Raw genomic sequence first — 25,139 nt, forward strand, 5'->3', positions numbered from 1 at the left:
CAATAGATTCTACTGAAAACTTTCCTCCATCTTCTCTTAATCTGCTCCTGTTTTGTGTCACTGCTCTCCCCTCTGGGTATGCCAAAGAATTGTCTCAGCCACACAGAGCAGCCAGGGCTTCGGCAGGCACACCACCATATCAGTCCAAATCCCCCATGATCTCTATGGAGATCACCCACTGGCGTCTGCAGCTGGGCCACCCTCACGGGGAGGGGAGCTGCCACCAGTCTAAAGGGCCATTTGCCGCCATGACCGAAGCTCCTGACATGCCTACCACACAGGAGCCCCGCCGTCGCTTCTCCTCCCTTGGCTTGGCAAGCTCCGGGGAGAGGTCTGGCGAGCAGCACTCAGATCTGGCCAGCAAAGAGTGGCGGAGGAGCAGCAGGGGTGACAATGTCGCCCAGTAGCAGCGCCCCCTGTGGGCTTGTCTAGGCAGCTTGTGGGGAGGAGGAGCCGCAGAGAAGGCAACGAGGCGGCCCCCGCCGCGCTCCCTCGGCCCGCCCCCGCCGCGCGAGGACGTCCCTGCGGGCTTCGCTGCAAGGGGAGCGGTGGGCCCTGGAGCGCCGAGGCGAGAGCTTGGCCCTGCTCTGCGCTGAAGGGAAAGCGCGTCGCGCCAAAGCCCCGCTGGGAAGAGGCGCCCGGACGCCAGGGAGACGCCGGCGGGAGCGGGAGCCAAGCCAAGCCTGGCGCCAATGCCGGGCGAGAGCCGAGAGATGCCTGGCGGGAGCACGGCGCTGCACCTCGTGGCAGGCGGGTGAGTGGCAGCAAGCGGGTTTTGCATCGGGAGACGAACAGCGGTGGCCGTGCGGGTCGATTGGGAAGGGAATCCCAGCTTGTTCACCTTACCTCCGAGTCAGCATGCGTGGGTTTGCTGCAGCGGCAGGTTCAGGAAAGGCCTGAAGTGCGGTGGGTCTCCGCTAAAAGATGGAGGCGGAGCACGTGCTTTGCATATGGTCCCAGGTTCGGTCCGCAGCGTCTCCTTTTCAGTGTGAAGCCTCCAGGGTGAGAATTTACACGCTCTGAGAGCAGCGGCCGGCCAAGAATAGGAAGCACTGCGCTAGAGATGGTCTGATTCATTGCACGGTAACAAGGCTTCTTTAAGAAGCAGCTTATTATGCAGGGAACTTGGCAGAAACGTTTGCAACAGTTAGTAAAAAAATAGGGGTATTGGGAGTTTAGGGTTCTTTTGTTGGAGAATGGCAACAGGTCTCAGCTTATTATTCCCAACCTGTTTGTTGCAATCTAGCATTTCCCATTAAGGGGAAGACTCTTTCAAATGATCCCCGTGGAAGAGCTACTTTAGGAAGGGTTAGCCTTACCCCTCTTGGATCCTGCATGTATATGGCTGACTTTAATGCTTTATCTCGAGGACTCTTTCAGCAGCCTTGTAATGTGCACCCGTATTCTTGTGCCTGCCTGGCTGATGTGCTGAGGGTGACAGAATAAAGCCACCTAATAACACCATCCAAATCATGTTTGCTCAGGAATAGCCCACTGCCCTGATTTCAGCAGGACATTGCTTAGGTAAGCATGTCTGGGACTGTAAGCCTTTGTTCATGCTGAAGGGGAGCTTTGACAGGATTTCGCAGCTCACTCTCTTGGCACTTATTCTGCACCGGTCACATCAATTCTCAACACTAAGCAACGTTTTCTCCTCCCACCCCTGCCTTGAGGCACTTCCTCTAAGCTCTGCCACCTGCGCTGGCCCATAAGGAAGGACACAAGAGAAAGCCCAGGCTGCTTCTCGCTCTTGTTCTTCCTTCCTGGTCCCTGGCCCCAGGCGGATTAAGCTCACAGTGTTGCCTAGAGAAAAATCCAGAGCCCCTGCTCTGCCTGCCAGCTTGCCCTGGGTCTGGGGGATGCAGCAAAGATGGCTGCCCTAGAAGGAACAGCAACTTGCTTGCTCACCAGAGTTCTTTCTGCAGATGTTGGTTAGGGATTGAGGCCAGTTCCCAACCACACAACCAGGTGGTGGAGGGCAGATAAGCAGGCAGCACTGGTAGCTGCTCCTTCAAGGAAGAGCAGCTGCTCCTTTTTGCTTGTTTGTTGTCTCTGGATCGCCCCTTTGGAGCCAGTGTGCCCTGCTCAACTGCCCAGGTGGAGTCAGATGAACTGGCAGAGCAGCCCAGATTAGGAGCAACCTCCTAATCTGGCCTACTGGGCTTCCTCATCCAGCTCACAAAGATTCCCTGAGACGGCATGGCCCCTCCTGACACCACACCCGCTTGACCTGGTTGAGCACTGTGGTTTAGCCCTGTGTTTGTCGATGCTAGGAGAAGCCGGCGGTAGATGGGCCAGTGGCATACGCCTACCCCTCCCCATGTCACCCACATCCTGCCCACACCTCTGCCATTCTGGCCAACTAGCAGCACATCTTCACCAGTGGTACAGTGCAACCCGGGTGTTGCAGTGGGCCTTTGCCATTGCAGCCCGGGTGTTCTACTGGTGCTCTGTGGTGGAGGTGAACCTCCCATTCTGCAAGGATAGCGGGCCTTCTAAGAAATCTTACAGCTCCTCAGCTGGTGTATCTTTGGAACAGGATTGTGGCCTTCATCTCTAAAGACTTAAGAAAGGCACTAAAAACTCAAGAACGGCAGCCCAGTTCACCAGCTAAACATTTTTGAAAGGTGTATCCAGTGTTACACCTAGGCAGCCTTTCTCAGCTTGGTGCTGTCCAGATGTTTTGGGCTACCCTGCCAAGATCCTCAATCATTGCCCATGTGGGCTGGGATTGGTGGGAGGGCACCAAGTTAGAGAAGGCTGCCGAAGTCAAGGTAAGGAAAATATTTTACCAGGGACAAGAATCAAAAAGTAGTGAGTGTCCCTGATAAACAGGGTCCATTGGAGCACATTGATTTGGGTTTCTCCTTCTCTGTGGCACATCCCTCTCAGCCAGCTTGACTGTTTATGGCAGGGGTCCCCAACACACTGGCCATGGGCACCTCCAGCAATGCCCACGAAGTTCTCCCTTCCTTGACCCCTTCCAAAAAAGAAAAAAGAAAATTGTTTTAAGAAGGCCTTGGAAATGTTAGGAAAGTCAATCACTCTGTCCCTCCCTCCCTAGGCTAGTCTAGCTCTTTGTTTCCCTTCTACCTCTTTGACTTGCTATTTCCCTTTCTCAGCCTCTAATCTCGTTATGGGTGGGTTTGCACAGCATGCTTAGCCACCCTGCACATTAACCATGATGGATTCACTGAACAACCCTCAGTGCACCTGCCGGATGAGTGGGCTCGTTGCGACTTGTTCTTCCACTTCTTCTCTTGATCCTTCCACCAGTATCTTGTGTCCTTCACAGCATAACCCTTATTTCCCTGCCCCCACTCCATTTGCTACACCTTCTTGTTCACTGCTTTTTTTCTGGAGCCTCAAAAAGTACAACCTGGATTATATATTTTTATGATATTTTTGCAGTCCTTGTAAGTTGTACAAATTCTCCCTCCATTTACTTCTTGGCCCCTATATTTGCAAATATTTTGCTGGCTGTTAGAACTGTCAGACAAGTGCAGTAACCACAGCAGTAAGTGCTTTGAAAAGTATAGAGGGAGAGTTAATATCTCCCCTTTCTGTAAAAGCTGGCAAGTCAGGAAAATATTGAAAAGCTTGAAAGGAACTCAGAATGGTTACCTTTGGATGGGTACAAATAACAAGCTTCTTTCTGCCAGATAAACCACAGACACTGCTGCATCCAATGGAAAATTTAACTGCAATTAATTGATTTATCTATCTGTTGCTTTTTGAGCAAATTGTTCCTCTGCTTTGTTGTTTTTACTTTATGCATTGAAAAGATTGTCTGCTGCAGAGCTTCCACTGAGGCTTACAAGCATGTGTCGTAGAAGAAAGCAGTTATGAGGTGACAAGAAAGGAAGATGGAGTGGAGTGAGACATCTAGACTCTGTTTGAAGCATTGGAAACTTGTCTTTAGCTCAGCAGCAGGAGAAACAATAACCTGTTTCTGAACAGTTATTTTTCATGTGCAGATGAGTAGATATCAAAATTGAGAATGCCTCCATTAAAAATATTTTTAAAATACCATGTCAGGGGAAAGCCTAGGTTGAAACTCTTCCCTTTGGTATAGAACATTTTGTTTTACGGGGTTCATATGGAGGAGCATTAGTCATGAGAGCTCCATCTTGCAGTGTGAAGTTTTGCAGACCAAAAACATCCGTTGTTTATAAGAAATAGGTCTTAGGCCTGGTAGCTTAACATCTCAGAGCTACTGATTAGTGATATCTTTTGAAACTGGACCGCAAGTCTGGACAAAAGTAATTGGTGCCCATGTGTGACCAGATGAAAGCTGAAAAGACCTCAGAAATTATCATAGAGCCCATGGGCATGCAGGTATGTTGAAATTCTGTTTGAAGCATGCCTACTTGGAAAATCCTGAGTTCTTAAGAAACTGCATTGCTCTTTGAGTTATAGTTCTAAAGCACTAGCTGCTGAAGGAGGCATTCATGGGACTTTGGGATAAGGTCTGTTTCTTGGCAGTCGTCGTTCCTTATTTAGAAAATGTAAGAATGGAAGTCGTTTATGCTAGAGTGAAATATCTAATTTAAAAAGGATGTATCTCTGCCCATCCATCTGCCAGTGTTGTAGCACCAAGACTGTGGCCCCTGCACTTCACGTGCATTTTAAGGGGACCTTATGGGTGTGCACTTTGGGTTATTTTGTTTAAAAAAACACACATTAATTGAGAACATAAGAAAAGGCATGCTGGATCAGACCAATGGTTCATCTAGTCCACCCACGTGATGGCAAGTCAGTTGTCTGCAGGATTCCACTAGCAGGATGGGGCAAAGACTTCCACCCACCCAGCTGGAGTACACAGGCATGCTGCCTCTGGTGATGGAGCTAGCCCACAGCCAGCAAGACAACTGGCCACTGATAGCCTCCTCCATGAATTTGTCCAATCCTCTTTTAAGCCATCCCGATTGGTGACCATCACCAATCACGGCAGGAAATTCTGTACTTGAACTATGTGCTGCGTGAAGAAGTGCTTCCTTTTATTTGCCCTGAACTGCCTGCCAGTCAGTTTCATGGGATAACTCCAGGTTCTTGCATTTTGACTCGGAGAAAAATGCAGTTAATTTAAATGTGTCCATGTGGTTGAAGCCTGTGCAATTGCATTGATTAGCTGTGAGTTTTGGGCAAGTGGTACAATATCCAACTGAGGTAGATCTATGCCATGTAGAAGGCTATGAAAGCTTGGTGGTGTTTGCTGATCCCCTGAGGAAGTAGGAATATCTTCTTGTTTGTTTGTATAATTCCAGTTCTTGTTTGTCTGAGACATTTGCTATGCAGCCTTCCTTTCAGTGCAGGAGTCATAGAAAATAGCATTTTTGACTACAACATGATCCTGTAATGAGAGTTCCAAGGTGTTTCCCAATTGTTTGCCTGCTGATGTCACCTTTGCTTTTTAGACAGGCAGAATTGTTCGCTGATCTTTCACAGAGATGCACATCCCCTCTTCCCCACCCTTCCTTTCTCCGCATGGCTGTAGCCGATTTCAAAGTGGATGATTCAGTCTGAAAGATACAAATTATTCCTTAAAATGTTCAGCAATGCGTCAAGCAAGGCTGAGTTTTCAGTGGGTCTAATAAGCTGCACTGAGCCATTTGCCTTGCGTGTCCCCAGGATTTCATGCCGTTTGCTCAGTGTTGTCTTAGACCTGCCATTGGAACTGGCCGCCATATTAATTCAAGATGCTGCTGGCTGCAACACCTGCCACTGAATGTCAAGAGACTCTGACTGATGACACCAAAAGGCTACACACACGCACACACACACACCATGCACGGGGAATGTGCTTTAAGCTACGCCAAAAATAATGGAGAAGGGCAGACTTACAAAACACGTCCTCTTGGCAACACCACTTGTTGCTAGTGTTCTATCACTATCCTGTATCCCTTCCAGCCACTACTGAGAGCCAAACTGTGATCATGCAGGTGCCATTCTTTATAGGTTTATTCATACCAGTTGTGCTAGCTAGATGTGTAGATGCTGCACGTAGGCTTCTGTGCTGCTTCTGCTCTGTGTCCCTTTAGCAATGCAATGCAACACAGAGAGGGTCACAAACTGCTTGTCTATGGTGTCACTCAAGCCAGGGGTTATACAATAATTAAGTCTTTGGACAAAGGAAGCCAGTTTTGTGAAACTCTGAAAGACCTTTGGTTTCCCTTGTCTGGTCATGGAGCTGGCTGGCCAAAGGGTGTTGGAGAATGGATCAGAGAAATAGCATTGCATGAACATTCAGTAAGTTATTTTAACCCAGCATATGAATTACATCCCTTTTTTTCCATGCAGCTCTTCTTCCCCAGAGGATACACTCATTGGTCTGGTTTGCATGTAATGACAGTTCAGATTATGGTTAAGTGTGCTTTGTTTTTGAACTGTGGTTGTCATTATGGGTCAACCCTGCACTATGGTTCAACTGAGTTAACTATGAACAATCCATGGCTTGTTGGGTTGTGAACTCTGGGTTGTTTGTGGTTAACAATCCATAGTTCACACAAAACCACAACCCACAATTCAATGACAACCCATATTCAACTTGTCCTCTTTGCTGTTATTACATGAGAACCAGGTCAATCCCTCCAGTGGTTTGGTCACCACCCCTCCACTTTGGTCCTGCTTTCCTCCACAGCAGCTGTATTGCTTGTCTTTGGTTCCATAGCCGGACATCACCCTCCCCCCCACTGCCCCTTCATTAACTAGCTGTAGTAGCTCCTGATTTCATCAATTGCCAAAGGAAGAGGAAGAGGAAGTAAAGAAGAAGAAACCTGAGGAAAACCCCTTCAGTGGTCTCCCCTCCCTGAGCTGGTTCACTTCCTTGCTGCTGCCCTTTCAGTTGCACCCCCCCCCCAATCTAATCTGAGCTTTGGCCCAGTGAGGGGCAAGGCAAGTAGAGGCGGCGACTGCTGCTGTCTTGGCTGCTTGGCTCAGGGTGGGCCAGCAAGAAGGCACTGACAGCCAGGAGGCAAGACAGAGGACCTGGGGGTCAGCAGGGCTCCCATTCCATAGTATCTCCCCCCACCAACCAGAGGTGGCCTGGTCCTCACCCGCTGTGGGGTATCTCACAGCTTTTTGGCCTTGGCCATTCCCAGTCAGGGTCTGAAATCTCTCCTGGAATGCTGTCCTTTGGGAGGAGTGGTCCCAGTCCCTACAGCTAACTGCCCGAACCCCAAAAACTAATAGAGGTACACTCAGCCCAAGAACTGACGCAGAGAAGCCTGCCTGTGGCACTTGGTGCTGCGGTGTGGTGAGCTCGGGACCTGAGCTCCATCTGCCCCGCGTGTGCATGCGGAGGGGCAGGGAAGGGCCGCTGCCGGGCTGCAGTGCAGCCCTGGGCCCAGCTGCCATGGCGCTAAGGCAGGGGGCCGTGAGGGAACGGGGCCTGCTGGGCAGCTCTGGTGTGCAGAGGTCATGCCCTCTGGGCCTCCTGCCCCTGGACTTCTGCACCTGGCTGGCTCTGCTCAGAGCAGGCTGGCGCTGAGACGTCAGCATGTTAATCAGTTGCAGATGCAGAGGGTGTGTGTGTGACGCACATCCATGCCGCAGGGCACTGCTTGGGGAAAGCAGGGGGAGGGGAGGGGGGGGGGGGAGGGGAAGTGGCGGGAGCTGCTGCCCCAGTTTGGGGTGGTTCGTTCACGCACATGCCTGCTTCACACAATTAGTCGCCCTGTAGCAGCAGCGGCTTTTGATTGTACTTGTCCAGAGCGAACCAGTAATTGGCATTAGTCAGACTGGCAATGCTAGGGAATATTCGGGGCCTCTTCTTCATGTCAAGGTCGCTAATTGTGCAAAGAGTAGAGCAAGTTCCACGGAGAACACAGCCATCTCTGAACGATCCAAAATAGTTAGGGGGGTGTTCCTGAGGGCACTGCACCCCAAGGGCATTTTTTGCCACTGTGCGAGCTCAGCAGGAAGCCCCGGCCAGGCCATGGACAAGTGCATGATACGTCTCAGCTATTTCTGCTTTCTGCTATCTATATTCAAAATGTAATGCATGGAGAGCCGCTAAAACATCACAGAGGAAGCTGCGCGTTCAGACACAGACTGTTAAGTCAAGGTAACAGCCACGGAGACGGCATCAGAAAGCTCAGTGGGGAAGCAGGCGCTGAGTCAGCATTTCTTCTCTTTCCCTCCCTCCCTGCCCAGATTCGGTGGCACAGCCGGAGCCATCCTGACCTGCCCGCTGGAGGTTGTGAAGACCCGCCTGCAGTCCTCCTCGCTGGCCTTGCGGCCCCTTTGCCTTCCTGCAGTGCAGTTGCAGGGGGTGAACGGAGCACTGATCCGCCCCGGACTTCCCTCTGTAGGAGCCCTTGAACTGCTGAGGTGAGCGGCAGGGGCAAGCGCGCATAACTCATGGAGTGCCCCCCTCCAGGTCCTTTTGTACCTCCATCTGTGGCAGCAGCTTCTCCTTTACCCACGCAGAAGAGGGCAAACTGTAATCCAGTCATTCATTCCCTCCTCTCGCAGGACCATTCTGGAGAAGGAAGGCGTTCGCTCCCTTTTCAGAGGCCTGGGACCAAACCTTATTGGAGTTGCCCCTTCCAGGTAAAACTGCATGCTCAGGATCGTTTCCTCGTCCTTTGGATCCAGCCGGGGTGGGGCTCTTCCTGCCACCAACCTGACATGCCCTTACAGAGGAAGGAATAACCTTGGCCTGGGGTGAGGTGGAGGAAGTGGTGGAGAATCAACTGCCATGACCTTTGGTTGGTTTGGCAATGCAGTAGGGCAGTATATGGTATTTGCCCATAAACTTGTATACGTGTGCTTTATGCCTGCTTTTCTACAGAGGTTTGAGTAGCCTTTGAGCCTTTCATCCTATTTCTGCAAACAATGGATCCTTGTTAATGGAGAGAAGAGCTTTATTATTGTGGATGAGGATTTTGGCCATTGTAGAGGTCACATTCTCATTATAAACCAGTCAAAGCAAGAATCCCTAAATCTGAGCAGTGGCACAATGGTATCAAAGCATGAATCTGGTTTTTTGTTGTTGCTTCTGTTGGAAAAGGAGCTTAAATGTGTCCAATTCCCTCCTCCCTTTTCTAGGGCCATTTATTTTGCTGCATATGCAGGAGCTAAAGAGAAACTCAACATGGTGCTTGTGCCGGAGTCCAAGAAGGTTCACATGCTCTCAGCAGCCTGTGCAGGTAAATTGCGTATCGTGTGTACAGCATCCTTGGCCCATATTGCATGTTGTGTCCTGACCTTTAGTGAACCATCAAAATATTTGAAAAGCCAACAAACAAACCTATTTATGTCATGACTTGTAGGAGTAAGGGAATACACCAGGACTCCTGCTGGGCTGTCATTTGCATGTGTGTTTACTCCTCTTTGGGAAGGAAGGAAGATTTGCATGTGTGTTACTCCTCTTTGGGAAGCTGCAGATTCCCAGGCTGCAGAGGACTGTCTCACCTTCATCTGTGATTCTTCCCTTTCCCTTCATAAATAAAAAATCATGTTTGAAGCAGCCGTAGCTTTCTTCTTTCTCTGGCAAGTGCCAAGAAATAAAATTAGGGCAGAGGTACTGAGGGATTTTCAACAAGGGAAAGGCAAAGCTAAGCTAAAGGAGACTCAGGTACAGTTCAGCCAGATCTAAGCACACCGGCACTGAAATGCATGGGAAAATTAAGCCCATTATTTTTCTCCTGCTGGAATGGACTGGATATGAAAGTGATCTAACTTTAGTTGGATTTGGGTCCTGGAAAATCTCAGGAAAATCACATAAATGTGTAGTGACATTCCACAAATCACTAACATTTGCATTGGTATCTTCAATCTTTTCTCTTCCTCTCTCCAGGAGCCACATCTGCCACCTTGACCAACCCCATCTGGCTGGTGAAGACCAGGATGCAACTGGAACCAAGGTGAGCAAAGCAGGCTGCACCCCGTCCCTCACATCATTTTGTGGCACTGAGCCCTGCGGATACTTCCATGGCAGAATTCATTTCCAGGCATCCTAGAAAGCCAGCAGACCAAATAAGAACTCCTGCTCATACAGATACGGATAACTGGCAGGCTGTGCCTATGCCGCAGTCCCCCATAAGTACAGAAATCAGAACCCCAAGAAGCTCTGCTCTTTCTCCTCTTACATCTGCAAATCAATGCGTGGAAGTGCTGCTGATGCCTGGTGGAGCACAGAAGCCCAGCAAGGAGTAGATAGGATTTTTCATGGACAGGCCTCCAGTGTCCCTTTTGATGGGACAAAGCAGGATAAAATATGCAAAATAAGAAACGGTCATACAAAGTTACTTGATTTGCATGGTTAATAGTTTACTGAATTTACTGGGGTGGGGGGACTGCAAAATCCCCATTTGGGGCACAAGGTTTTGATGAAGAGTAGGCTGCATTATCTGCGTTCCACAAGAGAGAGAGCTCCTCCTGCAGATAGTCCCTTCACCCAGCATTGGGGGGTCCGCCTCTCTCTCTCGCCCCCCTCCCACAGTTCACTCCATTCAGCCAGGTCTCCCATTTTGGGGGGATTGGAAGAGCAGCCCAGGGAAGGAGACGTCTGCAGAAGTGCATGTTCTCCAGTGCAACTGATCCAGCTTAATTCTGGACCAAGCCCGTATTTTTGGCTTGGGGAATGGGCAGCTGTGCTTACAGGCAGAGCCAAACAAGAGCGTCCCTGTTTCTTTCTTGCTCCTTCTGCAGGGCCAAAGGTGAGAGGTCCACCAGTGGGCTTCGGTGTGCCATGCGTATTTACTACACAGAGGGTCTGCGAGGCTTTTACCGTGGGATCACTGCTTCATATGCTGGAATCTCCGAAACCATCATCCATTTTGTTATCTATGAAGCACTGAAGAAGCGGCTCAAGGAGCATCGGCAATTCCTGCCCCCAGCGCTTCCCTTTTCACCCAACAGTCAGGACTTCTGTGGGCTGATGGCAGCAGCTGCCATCTCCAAGATGTGTGCCTCGTGCATCGCCTACCCACATGGTGAGTTACAGGATGGGCTCCATGCTCTTGCCCAAAGCTGTTTGGCCTGGCCTGGAGGAGCACCAGGTTCCCTGCCAACCAGCGTTCCCCAGAGCACGGGCCAGAAATTTATTATTAATTTTATTTGGCCAGGGCGGCTTGTTTTATAGTGTATGTTTTATATTATATATTTGTATTTTATTGTATATATTTTAAAATGTTATTTTAATTTATGTACTATTGTACTTCAATGTATTTTATCATGTTGTAAGCCGCCCCGAGGTTTCGGCAAGGGGCGGCATAGAAATGTTATAATAATAATAATAATAATAATTATTATTATTATTATTATTATTATTTGTTGTAAGCCGCCCCGAGGCGAATGGGGCGGCATAAAAATGTTTTAATAAATAAATAAATAAATAAATAAATAAATAAATAAATAAATAAAATTTGACCACCTCCCCCCTCTTTTCTGCCTGTAGAGGTCATCCGGACACGACTGCGAGAGGAGGGCTCTCGGTATCGCTCCTTCGTGCAAACGCTGCAGCTTGTGGCCAGAGAAGAGGGCCCCCTGGCTCTTTACCGCGGGCTGCTGGCTCATCTGATTCGCCAGATCCCCAATGCAGCAATTGTCATGGTCACCTATGAACTCACCATCCATTTGGCGACAAAAATGTGACACGCTCTGCTTCCTGACCACTGGCCAAGATGGCCGAGTGCATTTACACTGGATATGCTGCCTTACTAAAGGGCGGGCTTCCTTATTCTAGGGCCAAGTACCAGCTGGCCGAGAAAGCCTGCAGGCCGGCAGCCAGCACATTGTTTTCAAGTGCTGACAACTGAAGGAGAAATTCTGCTGTGCTGAATCCTGTGCTAAGGATCGGAGGTACCGTTGGACAGATGCCGAGCTTGTCATGCGAAGTAGCTGGGCAGGAATGAATACCAAAGCAACATTGATAAAAAGCCTTTCCAGTGGCTGCTGCTGAAACGGTCTTCCCGCTGCTCCTGGTTTCAGCTTGTTGGCCGTGCTATTTAGTATGGCGGATGTGTTATGTCTGCTGGGGCCTGGGTGTGGCCACCCATCGGCTGGGAAGATGCAGCAATTGCAAAGGGAGAAGGGAGAAATTCTGCAGGAAGCAGACTAGCACTGAAAGGTTAGCCTCAAATCGGAGGCTGGCCTGCATCAGCCTGTGGATCAGAATCTGGCTCTCACGGAAGACCGTGAGTTTCCCTTCCTCTGCTTCTGCATCAGTTTTCTTTTGAGCCTGCAGCTTGCCCTCATCTGAGGGCAGCTAGGAAATCTGTGCCCTTCCATTTCATGTCTACCTGCTTTTCCCTGCTCAGGGAAGCTCAGCAAATAACAAAGCTGCATGCAGGAAATCTGGCTCCCTGCTGTAGAGAGAGCGCTTGCTCCAGTCTAGCTTTTTAGGCACCTTCTGTGGCCTTTGTTTTATAGATGTTTATGTGCAGATGTTGCATTCCTAACGAACGGGTAAAGGAACACGTGAAGGAGAGGGTTCTAGGCAGCTTGTCTGTATCTCCTCCATGAGGGAGGGAGCTGCATTTTAATGGTGTGGAGAGTAGCCTGAAACCAAAGTCCAGCATTGTGCATTTGTGCTTGAACTTCCGGCTCCATTTGTTGCAAAGGAATAACAATGCAATGCATTCTTAGGTACACTGAAATTCTCTATTAAGTTAATACATTTTTAATATTTTATCAATAAAACACCAGTGCTGAGACATTGCTCTTCTCTCCGAACACATTGGATCATGACATGGGATTTGGACCGAGACTCATGTCTGCACTGGCAGAGCAGGCCTGGGGTCCTGGGCAAGGGTGAAAGCAGGACGGTGGTCTTATGGGACTATCTTGGGAAGGAATCCCTGAGGCGTTCCACACTGCAGACGTCCACATAGGAGAAAGTGGACAAACAGGCTCCTTGCCTCCATCCTCAAACACCAAGAATTCCTCCCCACAATCAAGAATGCTGCCTGCACCACCACATTATTCCCAGACGGCTGAAGCCATCACACCTCCGAGGACAAGCCTTGGGAACAGAGCTGGATGTCCTGTGGGGCCCAGCTTGGGACTTGCCATTCCACCCCTCCGTAGCCTCCCAGTTAGTGCTGGAGCAACGCTGCAGGTTGCCAGCATCCCGGAAGAGGTCCGGCAAGGTCCCCTGATCTAGCCCTGCCTCCCAGAATATGGAGCAGAGTTCTGGCTTTGGGCTTCGGTTGCCTGCCCTGTTCGGATGCCTGCCATGGCTGAGTGGGCTGCAGGTATCCCTGAGCCAGATGGGAAGAAGGAAGCCTGCCGGTTGTGCTCCAGGGAGGAGCTGAGCCAGGTGGGGCATTTGTGAGAGAATACAGCTTCCCCTCTCTGAAGAAAGAGCCTCCAACATTCCAGACCTTACATTTTTTAAAATCCTTTTTTATTTTAAAAGCTGCTTCATTCCCTTCTCCACATCACTTTTCCTTCACTTGTTTGAATATTATTGACAATTTTACAAAGCGACACAAGCTGCAGGCTTTTTCTTTGCATCAAACAAGAAAACAGGAATAAACCTCAAACAACAACATTGAAAAAATATACAATATATATATATATAGTATCTTGGGGCCTCAGCTGTACCCCATTTGTCATCGCCCCTGCAAGCTCCCTTCCCATTTCTGTTTTTCTGCTCTTTAGCATGCCAACCCTGCTTGCCCTTTGTGAGAAATGTAAGGTGGAGACCAAAGCTAGAGGGCCCAGCTGGACTTGATTTAAGGAAGGAGCTGAGGAGTTAGGAAGAGCCAGGAATCTGGGGGAAAAGAAAGGTTCCTTCCCTACCAAAAGATGGGGCCAGCAGTGGACCCCCCATGAGGCAAGGTGGAGCAACCAGCTTGGCAGGCAGGTTGGGGCAGCAGAATTTCCGGTAGCCCCCCGAACAACACGCATCTCCTGCAGCAATGCTCCCGCACAGCCCCCCCTCGCTCTGAAGAGGCTTGCCCCAGAGAGCATCCCACCGGATTGTGCCCCACGACGATTAACAGACGGGGAAGGCTCCAGTTAAGTTTTCTGCCACATGCACCATCTCAGGCCTATCTGCATTGTGCAAACAAGAGGGCTGGAGAAAGGAGGAGGGGAATGGGGAGGAGTGGGGGGGAGAAGGAAAGGAGGTGTGAGGACAGGCCATCCCCCCGCGTAATAGACACACGTAGGACCTCCCGCTCGTTGACGCTCCACTCCCTCGCCTTCCTTCGGCAAGCGACCCTAGTAGCGGCACAGGGCATCGCGCCTGCCCACAATGTGCTGGTCATCGCCAGCGTCGCTGCCCGGTGACTCGGAGTCTCTGCTCTCCTCCTCTTCCTCCTCCTCCTCCTCCTCCTCTTCCTCCTCAGCTGCTTCTCTGGCATTGGACTCGGCACGCTCCGCTGCCCTCTCCTGACAGCTCTGGTACGACTGTTGAAGAGAGAGCGGGTGTGGGGACTGAGCCACTGGGGGCTCTGCCGGGGGTCCCCTTGGCCCCTCCCCAGCCTCCAAGCCCTCCCCCACTCACCTCCATGGGGTTGACGATGATGGTGAGGGCAGAGTCGTCCCAGAACATCTCGCTCTCCTTGGCATGGGCGCCCGCTTGGCCCCCAGCCGAGTCCCCCGTGCACTCGCGCTCGGCCCCTCGCCTGTGCAAGGAGTGGATGCGCAGGACACCCAGGATCACCATCAGCGCCAGGAAGCCCACGCACACCACAATGATTATGGTGGCGGCGCTGGGGACCACTGCAGGAAAGAGGAGGGGGACACTGTTACAGGACAAGGTACCTTTTAAAAGCGAAAATAATAGGATGAGCACAGCTACTCGCCTGCATGGCCAGATGCCTACCCCAATTAGCTTTTTTACAGCGTATGTCATCCAGGTATGTCTGTACGCCATACCTGGTCCCCAGCAGCTGTTGCTTTCTGGGGTCTTTCCTGGCTTCCTGAGGGCCAGCCATCGCCACTTCACTAGAAGGGACGTGATTTCCAGTGTCCTAAATCCTACCTCTCCAGCTTGGGGGCTGGCCAGTGACTGCCATGCCTTTGGAAAAGGAGCAGAGCTTCAAAGAGGTCAGTCTATCAGCAGCTAGCAGCATGGTTGCTTCAGAGGCAGTGTGCCAGTTACTGGGAGACAGAGCGGGGAAGGGCTGCTGCCTTCCTTTTTCCTGCTTGAAAACATCTGGCACACCATCAGGAGAGAATGCTGCACAACAGGGACCCTGAATTAGGTTCAGCAGAGCAGTTCTTAGGACAATCCTACCCATCAGGTGCTTTCCGCTTGCAGATGACACCTCACAGGTTCGGTTCCTAGTATTCCCACAGACTTTTGTCCCGACTACCAAAGCAGTTGCTTTCTCAGCTCCCGCTGCAACAGTCAGTGGCTTGCCCTGCTCAGTATTTTCTGTATTGCCACTGCCTCCTTTGCTGAAAGCACAAGCATATCAAAAACAGATCCGTTGCCAGGGAAAGGGGCACAAAGCCATTTATGGCTTTGCAAGCAAAAATAGCATCTTAAGGCTTAGGATTCTCTGCCGAGGGAAGGAGGGCTGGCTTCCTCGTTGACGACATTCAGGCAAAACCTCATTGTTTATGAAAGCTGATCTGGCAGTCGGTAGTAAAAGTGCAAAGATAACTATACTATCCAAAGACAACTCACGGGAGCTCCTTACACGCTTCCAGGGTGCCTGACAGGGCCAGCTGCCGGTCAATCAAACACTGGCTTAGCCATACGCCTCGCCCCGTATTTCAAGCAGGCTAACCGCCATTGCTTGAAGCACATCATCATCTTAGCAAATATACTCTCATTCTCCCCAGCACATCCACACAAACTAACAGCCTGTCCCAGTGAGAAATATAAATGGCCTGAATGCAGCAAGGGCAATCGCAGATTGGCCACCCTGCTTTGAAGGGGCGTTTGTTTGTTCAGTCCTCATTCTACAGCCCAGGCCACTGTGTCCTCCACAGACTTGAGGCTTTAAGGGCACCCTGCCCAGATAGCACAATAGAGGTTAACCCTGAGAAAGGGAGGTCTGCACAACAGTTGCTAGATGCCCGACTGAAGAAAAGCCAGAGCTGCCTCAGCAGGTGATTTTGCTGCAAGAGGCAATTTAACTTTCCAAGGGACTGAGCAACCTGATGTTCCAGGCAAAAGCTCACTGTGAGGCTTTCCAGTCTTCTCACTCTCATCGCAATTCTGCAAATTGCTTATAAGGCATTTGATTTTGCTCAGATGGATTTTGAATGCAGCCGTTGTCCTCCCCTGGACTCCAGGCAGACTGGCTCTGTGACAGCTCGGTGATGGCACAGAAAAGCAAAAACCAGAAAACCCTTCAAAAAAAGCCTGCTCAGTTCCCCTTCTACATTCTGTTCAATTTATTCACCAGAATAAGAATCTGCTCCTCTATGGCTCCTCCTCAGATTAGAGAAGGCCCCAATCCAGTTAGCATCTCTTTCCTGTGGCTATCCTGAAGAAAATTAAAACGTACTTTGGGAGAGCCATCTGGTTTGGCCCCAAGCATGTGGATGTTACCCCAACCTTTTGCAATCCATGCAGAATAGTAATCGGTACCTACTGGAGTTACGGTGAACGTTAGCCAGGCTGTGGCCGGAGAGTTCTGGTGGAAGATGGTGGCCTCGGTGCATGAACTGCTGGGCGCTCATAATGTGATTGGGGTGAGCAGCTCGGTTCATATTATGCAGCACATTCACCTGCAAAGAGAAATTTACTCCCTGAACCTGCCTGGCCTCACTCCTTTCAGGAGTAGCCATGCTCACAGGAGTTCTGAATTTCATGCATTTGCTTGTGACAGATGTACCTCAACTGTAAACTCATTGCTGGAGTAGCGCCCGTTCATCTCAGTGCAAGAAAGACGGAACTTTCTCTCATAAAGGGCAGCACCGTGGCGTATGCAGTATGAGACCTGGCGAAGGATCTCTTCATACACCGCAATACTCTCCACACCTACAAATGGAGAAGGAAGATCAAAGGGGGAAGGATGCCAAGCTGGCTGAACTCCAGTCTGGATATCAGGATACAAGCTTTACATGCAGAGGAAATAATGAAAGTCTGATCTGCTTCTTGATCACTGCAAAACACCAAGGGGAGCGGGAAACTCGGGAAGGAGAAGGGGAAAGCTTTCCCTCGCCTGTAAGTCTTCCACTCTGCTCAGGGCTGCTACTTTTCCCACAGAGGTTCCAGACAGGTTGACCTCACAAGCAAACCTCTGAGGTCCTGTGGCATAAAAAGAGTTTTGGGGGACACGGAGTGAGCAAGGGATGGTCACGGATTGCTCCCACTGCTTGTCCGTGTTAAGTCGCCCACTTTCCGTGCAGTGCTCCAGGCTTATGTCACCCACTTGATGGGTAACGTTGGTTGACATAAATGATGCTAAGAAACCAAGAGTGGACTTAGTTTAACTTTAAAAAGATGTTGAAAAGCACCTGGGGTTTCAGTGCAAGAGGCTGAGGGATTCCTTTTCCTGCCGACACCAACAGCATGTCCGCACAGGGGCAGCTGGCCCTTGCATTTTCTGCGTGTGCTGCGCCAACCAGCGAGGGGGAATCACAACAAGGAGTCTCTCTCTGGCAGAACCCCGGTTCTTGCGGCAGCTTAGAGACTGGGCAAAATGCGCTGTCCTTCCCCATTTGCCCGCTTCCTTGCTAGCACAGAACTTGCTGACTAGCAGGTTGACACTTAAACCCAAGGCTGACTCAACTTCACAATACATTTTGAAAGTAGTCTCCTCATGAATGCTACAATTAAAAGGTAACAGCACTGGACTTTAAAACAGAACAAAAACCCTTGGATTTTTAGTAATCTTAAAAGCTAAAAAGAACACTGAATATGACAAACATCTCAAAAAACACATTGACTATATAAACGTGTATTCATTTAATTTAAGGCACTTATAGACTCTTCGATTAGCAACAGTGCTCAAAATGGTGTACAGATTAAAGACTAAATGTGTGTGGAATAGTAGGAAGACAAACAACATGAAATAAAATGTTTAAACTGCCTCATATTAATGAGGCCCATTATTGACCTTCAGTGCACAGCTCCGGGTCCTCAGCTGTGCTCTGTAACCGAAGGTTTCCAGATTCTAGTTGCAAAGAACTAACCTACTTTGGATAGCTTTTATGCTAGATGTGTTGCCCATTTACTGTCATACACTTTTTACCATTATTTGCTTATGTGCCTTAATAATATTCATACATTGGATATTTTTAAGACATAGTGCCCCGAGGAAGTCCTTTGGAAACACACTGGGCTAGCAAGCCTTGTGGAGGTGTGGAAAACACAGATGGAGTTCCAGGAGTTGGGACACGGCCTTGAACCAGTGGGAAGCTGCCATGAGGTTCAGATGGATGGAGGCAGGGGAGTGGAAAGCCATGGTGCAGGAAACGGAGGAAAACGAGAGCTGCGAAGTCATGCAGCATAAAGCGAAGCTGAGAGCTGAATGCGCGGACAAGGCATCTGCGCGAGCTACAGGAGGAAGGGGGAGCCCGTGCTGTGAGAAGAGGTGTTATGTGCTCTGAGTGACAAAAGGCAAATTATTTTGGCAGCAGAGTTCTGCAAAGAAGCGAGAGAACTCAAGGCAAAGATGCAGGCTAACGTTCCGCTAAGCAAGGGAAGGTCTCTTCTGCAATGGCGCAGCGATCACTTTCCAAACCAGCTGTAGTTATCACAAAAGTATCCAGTGGAGCAGAAGGAGCTCACCTCTCCAAGGACTTTGCCAAGAATAAGGCAAAGGCCAATTGAGTCTTCGTGCAACTAAGTACTGAAATGAGCCATGTAGCCCAAACGTTACAAAAGGAAAGCAACAGTCTGTATAAACCACATTAATCTGCACATCATGTGCTCCATTTGCCATGAATCATGGAAGAGATTTTCTGAGATCTAAACCGGAGCCCGGCCCTGATGCACCTGGGAATTCCACTCATCCCACCCCTTGCTTCAGATTTCACCAGGCATCACTGGCTCGCTTTCAGACCTGACCCTTGCAGCATTCTAGGTTAGAAACTTGCTTTTTAAGGAAATTGCTCGGGATGCTGGATTCTGCATCCATTACCAATGTATTTTTCTGCATTTCTGCATCTCTGAGGAGCAAGCCCAGAGGAAACCATGGAAAGAAGGGTCTGCTCAAGAACCATCGAAGGAACAGCTCCACGATGGCTGGCAAGCAGCCAGGCAGCCATGCTAAACCCTTCCTACCCTCTCTATTGTCTTCCCAGCGCCTCCCTCGGGACACGTCCTGCATCAGAGCTCAGCAAAGGAGGAGAGCACCTGCAAGGAGGGAAAAGGCAAGCAGGAGAGTGGTCTGTACAGGCACTCCAGCAGCAAGCACCTGTTGCTCTCCAATTCTGGTGCACCCACCTGCTTCAACAAGACTGGGGCAGAGGAAGTTTTGACGGATGGGCATGCTGCTGCCCCACTAGTTTGGCCCTGAGTCTATGCATGCTGTCAGCAGAGTGAGCGGGATACTAAAGCACCGGGGATGCCGGCATCTCTGGTCTGTGCCAGGGAGGAGACGGATGATGTCCGAAAAGAAAGGGCCCACCTGTGACAGTGAGGTAGGCAGAGGTGTTGATTAGCTCCAGCCCTCGCTGCTGCAAAGAGGCCCCATCCAAGAGGAGAGTCTCTCTCTCAGGATCCAGTTCTTCTCCAACCAGGGAGATCTCGCAGCCATCTAGGTTGTGAACAATCTCATCGGACATCCGCGTATCTGCCACTGCAAGGGAGAGCAAGTAGGGACGGCGTGAGAGACGGAGCCGAGGCAACATCTCACAGTTGCGCTTGTTACGTCTACATCTCGCCCTTCATCCCAGTTGCTCAGAGCAGTATTTTAAGGTCAGTCTTGCTGTAAAGAGTTGCAAAAGTCAGGCACATAAAATTGTGTATGCAAAAGCCAGGTGAAAACGTCTAAGATAAAGATGCAAGTTTGCCTAAGAATTACATGTAGCTAGTGCAGACAGGATTAAGTCAATCAACTTTAAAAAGACATTTCTCCAATGCAATGAACAGATAAAACTAAACTGGCTTCCTTTAAGAGACAAGTGTATCTTCATGTCAAGGTAGTCTGGATTTTCTGAAGCCTTGTTGGGCTCCTGGCAGCAAAGCAGAAGGGAAAGCTCATCTTACTCTGGAATTTCTCCCCATAACCTATTTAGATGAGCACTAGAGCTGGGCTAAAAGACACCCTACTTTGGAGGAGGGCGGGGTAGGGTGGGGAGGGCGTTGGAACCGCCTGATCTGGAGCCTCCCCTCCTCCACCCACCCCAAAGCAACAATGCCCCCTCTTCCCTGCTTTCTCCCATGGCAGCTTTGATGTCAGGGAGGTAAGGGACATGAATCCTTCTCTGGGGAGCAAGGATCTGAGAGCAGGGGGACCAGATAAGCCATCTCAGCTTCCTTGCAAGAGGGGAAAAGGCAGGATATACACGTAATAATAAATAATCTCCGCCAAAGTTCTGCTTCTGACCTCAAAGGGGAATTTCCCGTTTATCCTACAGCCTCTGGGTTCGCTACAGGGTCCGCAGGATTGCCCTGCCCAAGTTACTAATACACCCAGACTGCCTAGCCCAGTTTTCTCTCCCGCTGACTGTTGCGCAATCCATTCCAAACACTCGCTACTTTCCCCTGCTGTACTCGGAGATCCATAAGCCAGTGTGGTGTAGTGATTAAGAGCATGGGACTGGGACTCAGACAATCTGGGTTCTAGTCCCCGCTCGGCCATGGAGCCAACTGGGTGACTTTGGGCCAGTCACAGACTCTCAGCCCAACCTACCTCACAGGGTTGTTGTGGGGATAAGATGGAGGAGGAGAATGATGTAAGCTGCCTTGAGTCCTTTGAGGAAAAAGGCAGGATATAAATCGAAAATAAATAAAATAAATAAATGTGTGAATAGTGGCACAAGTGTCTACTTCACACGGATGCAGTCCAGTTCCAGGAGGTTCCCGGGTCAGATTTTGCCTTACTGGGCAGTCACGGGCAAGTCTCCTTCTCCCAGATTTACCTCCGCCATGATAAGCCCCATCTGCGGGTAATCATTCTTACAAATCTGTTGCAAAGGCCACTGTGATAACACACGTGAAATGCACTTGGTGTTAGCATACGCATTTGCATCTGGGCAGGTGGATCAGAAAGCTGGGCACTGCAAGGCTGAGCTTTTCTTTCTGACACGAAGATGAATCTCCATTAAAGTTTCCTGCTCCTTCACGCTCCCTGGTGGCTTCCCTTCTCTCCTTTGGTCCACTTGTTAAAAATACTTGTTTTTAAATGCCTTTACTACCTTGCCCTGGCCTTTCTCCTTCCTCTTCAATTTCCTCACATTCCTTCCTACACTTCAGATCCGTTGATCGAGCTTCCTGCCCTCCTACTGCCCGTTTCCCACCTCCATCGCTCTCTGCTGCACAGGGTAAGGGGAGCAGACACACCCTCTCCAGCAGCCAGGCGGTGGCCCTGCTTGCAGAACCGAAAGGAGAGACTTGCATGCCGGGCAATCGAATGCTGCATGGCCTTGCAGAGCAACCTGGGCTTCAAGTAGTCTGGATCCACTGCTCTGCCCAACACACAACGGGGCACAGCGATGGTTCCAAGGCACCTCCTCTCTCCTCCTCCTTCCTGATATCCCGGGGACTCCATGAGGGAGGGCTGAGAGCAGCGGAGTGGGGGTGGCAGCTGCCCAAACGTGCCCGCGCGGCACTTTCAGCAGCTGCCATCAGCTACCCTGCCCCACACTTCTGCAGGGGCCAGGAGAGATTGCTCTGGAACAAAATGGCTCTCCTGGCTTCAGTGGGAGCATTGGGGGCGGGGGGGGGGACCAGAGTGGAGCAGGGGGTCACGCTGCATTGTAATCCGCTCCCTTGAGAGGAGGCTGCGTGCGACGCAGTGCATTCCCCTGCACTTGCTTGGCACACCCACCACTCCATTAAGCAGGGGCTGCACCAAGCAAAGACATCAAATCCAAGAGAACATGCCTCCTTCCCCATGCCCAGTTCATGGATTGCCCCATGGGGGGGGTACTTTCATATGGCCCCCCCGGGAAGATTGGCACACCAGGCGGGTGAGGCTACACTTTGCAGGCAGGGCCGTCTTAACGCATGGGCCTGGTGGGCACTTGCCCGTGGGCCCCATACTAATCTGTGCATGTTAACCCTTGGAAAATTGGAAAACTTCCAAAATTAACAGTAGTTGTAGTTGTCCTAGGGGCCCCGGTACACTGCTTTGCCCGGGGCCCGTAATGTTTGCGGGCCTGTTTGCAGGCGGCTGACAGAGGCACTTGTTGGGACTGGCTTGATCAGAACAGCGCAGGAACTATACCATTCTTGCCAAACAGCTCACTGGGTGTAGGCCGTGGCCCCCTTCCCACATAGGTTATGTTGTCCCAGTAAGGACAGCAAAGCAGACCATGGAGGGCTGAGCAAACCCTGCAACTGGCCATGGGGGGTGTATCAGACCAACTTGAGCCACCCTGGGATCGGACCACCCTTTAAGCCACCGTGGCTTCAAGGCCATATGCGTGTTGGCATCGACCCCTTCCCAGCCAAGACATCGACTGCACGACTTCTCTGAGGTTTAGAGGCAATGCAGGAGCGGCCAATCTTCAGCCTGCTTCTGCCTCACAACTGCAGAGCCGCTTTTTCATGCAACTGAGCCCAGGGTGTTCCAAACGAATTTCATCTCTCTTTGGCCTTATTTTAAAAATGCGCTCTAACTCAACACTTGCCTGTCTTCAGATGTCTCATCTCTTCTCCCAAGCTTGTAGTTAATCTTGCTGTGAGGCTCCTCCTCTCTTCATAGTGACCCCTTCCCCTTCCCAGTGTCCCTTCTCCCTATTAGGCCTTCCAGGGCACAGCTACCCAGCAGGCCTAGGCTGGCGTAAGGCCGTGAGAAGAGCCCGGCTGAAGCAGCCCCAAGAGCACACCTGCTGTACCTGCTTCCCACGCAGGCCAGCCAGTGTGGCTGCGGGGCCAGAAGGGGGATGATTCCTCCTTCCCCTTCGAATGCTCAGAACCTGCTCCAGAGGGCTGGGAGACCCTCCACTTTAGGGGGGCCAAAGAGCTGTGCAAGGGAAGCAGGAGGAAGCCCCATCACAGTAGTGGATGTTCACTAGCACAACGTTGGCCTTAACTCATTGGAAGGGTTTACATGACACGAAAAGCCACACTGCAGAGCAACTACGTAGCCGCCACACACCTGTACACTTTCCTGCCAAAACAGAAGTCTTGTAATCCCTACAAATCCCTCTTCAAAAACAACACTGCCGGTCTTTTATTTATCCATGTTGAGTTACCTTGTGTATATCAAGTGCTAACGGTGCCAATGAAATCTATTTCAATTCCAGATTGTAACACAACAAAATGTGGAAAGGTCCAAGTGGGATGAATTCTTCTGCCAAGCACTGCTTTGCCTCTATATAGGGAATAATAACATTCTAAATTCCATGAAGCAAGACGTATTGTGTTTCTCCATGTATCGTATTTCTTGGACAATGGGGTTGGCCACATTGATCAAGACTTCCTTGAGATTTACATGCGTAGAGTGAAGATGGAAAGATGAGGAGAAGCCAATGGGCTACAGATGGCACGCTGCCAAAGGGCACACAAAAATGCTGAGTCAGCCCTGGTAGCAGGAGATTATTAGTTCATGTTGCCAGCATTAGGAAGTAAACATGCATCCAGGAGCAGACGGAGGAAGGATGGCGCTTCCTCCTCCTTCTGTTTCTGCTGTTTGGGCTGTCACTGGCCCAGCCCTGCCCACGTGCCACGGCATCCGTGCGGAAATGCTCCACTTACCTGTGCCATGCCAGCTTTCATCTTTCTTAGCTTCCACTTGATGTGAAATGGAGCAAGAAATCTGAACATCAGGAAAGAGGGGGACTCCCTCGGGACCTTCAAAGTCAGAGGCAGGCCGGGCCAAATGGGAACTGCCGCTCAGCGATATCTGAGGAGCATCAGGCTGAAGCACAACTACGTAGCCTTCCACATCTGGGATGGAGACGCAGGATTCCTCACTGAAGCATCTAATGGAAGAGGGATCAGGAAATCACTCTAACTTGCAGGTGGCGGGCATCGCTTGGAACTGCGCAGCAAGGTACAAATTCAGTACAGTGGCATACTTGTATCTTGTAACACAATTCATGTTCTGTCCCTTCCATTGCTCTGGGCAGTGCCCAAGGCTGGGACCAAACAATGCCAGCATGTCTTAGCTTAAAGATTTTACTGCCAGCCGCTAAGTTTCTCAAGAGGCAGTCGAACCTTACAGAATAAGGGGAATGCTGCACAAAAGCCAAGGAACCACTAATTGACTGGTGATTGGGGGGAAGCGTTGTGACCTCCTGGAGATGCCCAGAGGGGTGAATTGTGACTCCCAGAGTGCCAGATTTGATCCCTGGGCCCAAGGTTTTGCACCTCTGCTATCCAGGAAAAAAACAGCAACTTTGGAAAGACAATTTAGATCAGGAAAATAAAATGCTGAGGAAAAGGATTAAACGTCTCAGTGCTGCTCTTTGTCTAGTTCTCCTCCCTGCTGCTTGGACTTTAAAAACACACACACACACACACACACACACACACACACACAGATACTGGAAGGAGGTGTTGTTTCTAGGGGGTTTTGTGGTTTTTGCTTTTGCTTTTGTTTTTGCTGATGCCCAAGAGTTTCAGTGGTTTGACAAGCCACGCACCTTTTCAGCTGCCACACCCCAGCCCTATAATAGGGATATACTAATTCTTACCTAGTCTTCAGAGTTGTAAGGATTCTAACAAGGTAATGTGAAATGCTCCAAGCATTCAGAAGTGCTATATTAATTCCTAATAATGAATTTATACATCCTATGAACCTGCAGAGAATGGTCGTCTAGGGCAAAGGAAGAGGATTGTGGGCACCTTTGTCTCCGTCCTCCCTCCTTCCACTGGAGGAGCAGAAGACTTAATTTGCATGGAGGGTCACGTGACCCTCCACCAGGTAGCATCTGTGGAATAGGTGACATCAGGGCTCCTCCTCCAATTTGGGTTCCAACTTTGGGGGGCACAGGCTTTCCTGTCCAGAAAGAAAATATGGTGGGCAAAACAGTGCACAAGCCACTCTCACTCCCAACTGGGGCAGTGAATTCCCACTGTCATTTTCAACTGGGAGAGGGAGCAGTGCGCGGGTAGAGAAATCCCTGCCAGTCACTGATCCAAAGCCACAGCAGTGTTCCTC

At 50.3% G+C, this 25,139-nt stretch overlaps 2 protein-coding genes across 5 annotated transcripts in view; one reads left to right on the forward strand and one right to left on the reverse strand.

Annotated features, from left to right (window-relative positions):
- Positions 1–563: 563 nt before the first annotated feature.
- On the forward strand, positions 564–24,422 carry LOC123033205 (solute carrier family 25 member 36-A-like). Of its 4 annotated transcripts, none has more exons than XR_006416583.1 (9): positions 564–754; positions 8,155–8,331; positions 8,476–8,553; positions 9,052–9,152; positions 9,803–9,869; positions 10,657–10,940; positions 11,405–12,143; positions 16,746–19,783; positions 23,281–24,422. XR_006416583.1 is itself a non-coding variant. In XM_044449683.1 (7 exons), the coding sequence occupies exons 1-7, from the start codon at positions 693–695 to the stop codon at positions 11,599–11,601; spliced, it is 966 nt and encodes a 321-aa protein (XP_044305618.1). In that variant the 5' UTR covers positions 564–692; the 3' UTR covers positions 11,602–12,660. The 4 variants fall into 4 exon arrangements, 1 of the variants encoding a protein (XP_044305618.1); XR_006416584.1 differs by lacking the exon at positions 23,281–24,422 and having other exon boundaries at positions 16,746–17,083; positions 18,165–20,148; XR_006416585.1 differs by lacking the exon at positions 16,746–19,783.
- Positions 14,287–25,139, reverse strand: part of CLSTN3 (calsyntenin 3) — a gene marked incomplete at its 3' end in the record, with an annotated part of 35,940 nt that continues 25,087 nt past the window's right edge. The window contains exons 13-18 of the mRNA XM_044449682.1: positions 23,732–23,958; positions 19,494–19,664; positions 16,752–16,897; positions 16,509–16,644; positions 14,462–14,679; positions 14,287–14,364 (exon numbers count right to left, since the gene is read on the reverse strand). Coding sequence (XP_044305617.1) covers positions 14,287–14,364; positions 14,462–14,679; positions 16,509–16,644; positions 16,752–16,897; positions 19,494–19,664; positions 23,732–23,958 — 976 coding nt within the window. The remainder of the gene's footprint in view (positions 14,365–14,461; positions 14,680–16,508; positions 16,645–16,751; positions 16,898–19,493; positions 19,665–23,731; positions 23,959–25,139) is intronic.

Source organism: Varanus komodoensis, unplaced genomic scaffold (genome assembly GCF_004798865.1).
Source record: "Varanus komodoensis strain SLA01 unplaced genomic scaffold, ASM479886v1 scaffold60, whole genome shotgun sequence".
Classification (NCBI taxonomy): Eukaryota; Metazoa; Chordata; class Lepidosauria; order Squamata; family Varanidae; genus Varanus; species Varanus komodoensis.

Excerpts from the sequence above, each read along its gene's own strand:
- LOC123033205 (XM_044449683.1), top strand. The coding sequence starts at position 693 with ATGCCGGGCGAGAGCCGAGAGATGCCTGGCGGGAGCACGGCGCTGCAC. Across the intron at positions 9,870-10,656 it reads AGGATGCAACTGGAACCAAG|GGCCAAAGGTGAGAGGTCCA; the intron begins GTGAGCAAAGCA and ends CTCCTTCTGCAG. Across the intron at positions 10,941-11,404 it reads GTGCATCGCCTACCCACATG|AGGTCATCCGGACACGACTG; the intron begins GTGAGTTACAGG and ends TTCTGCCTGTAG.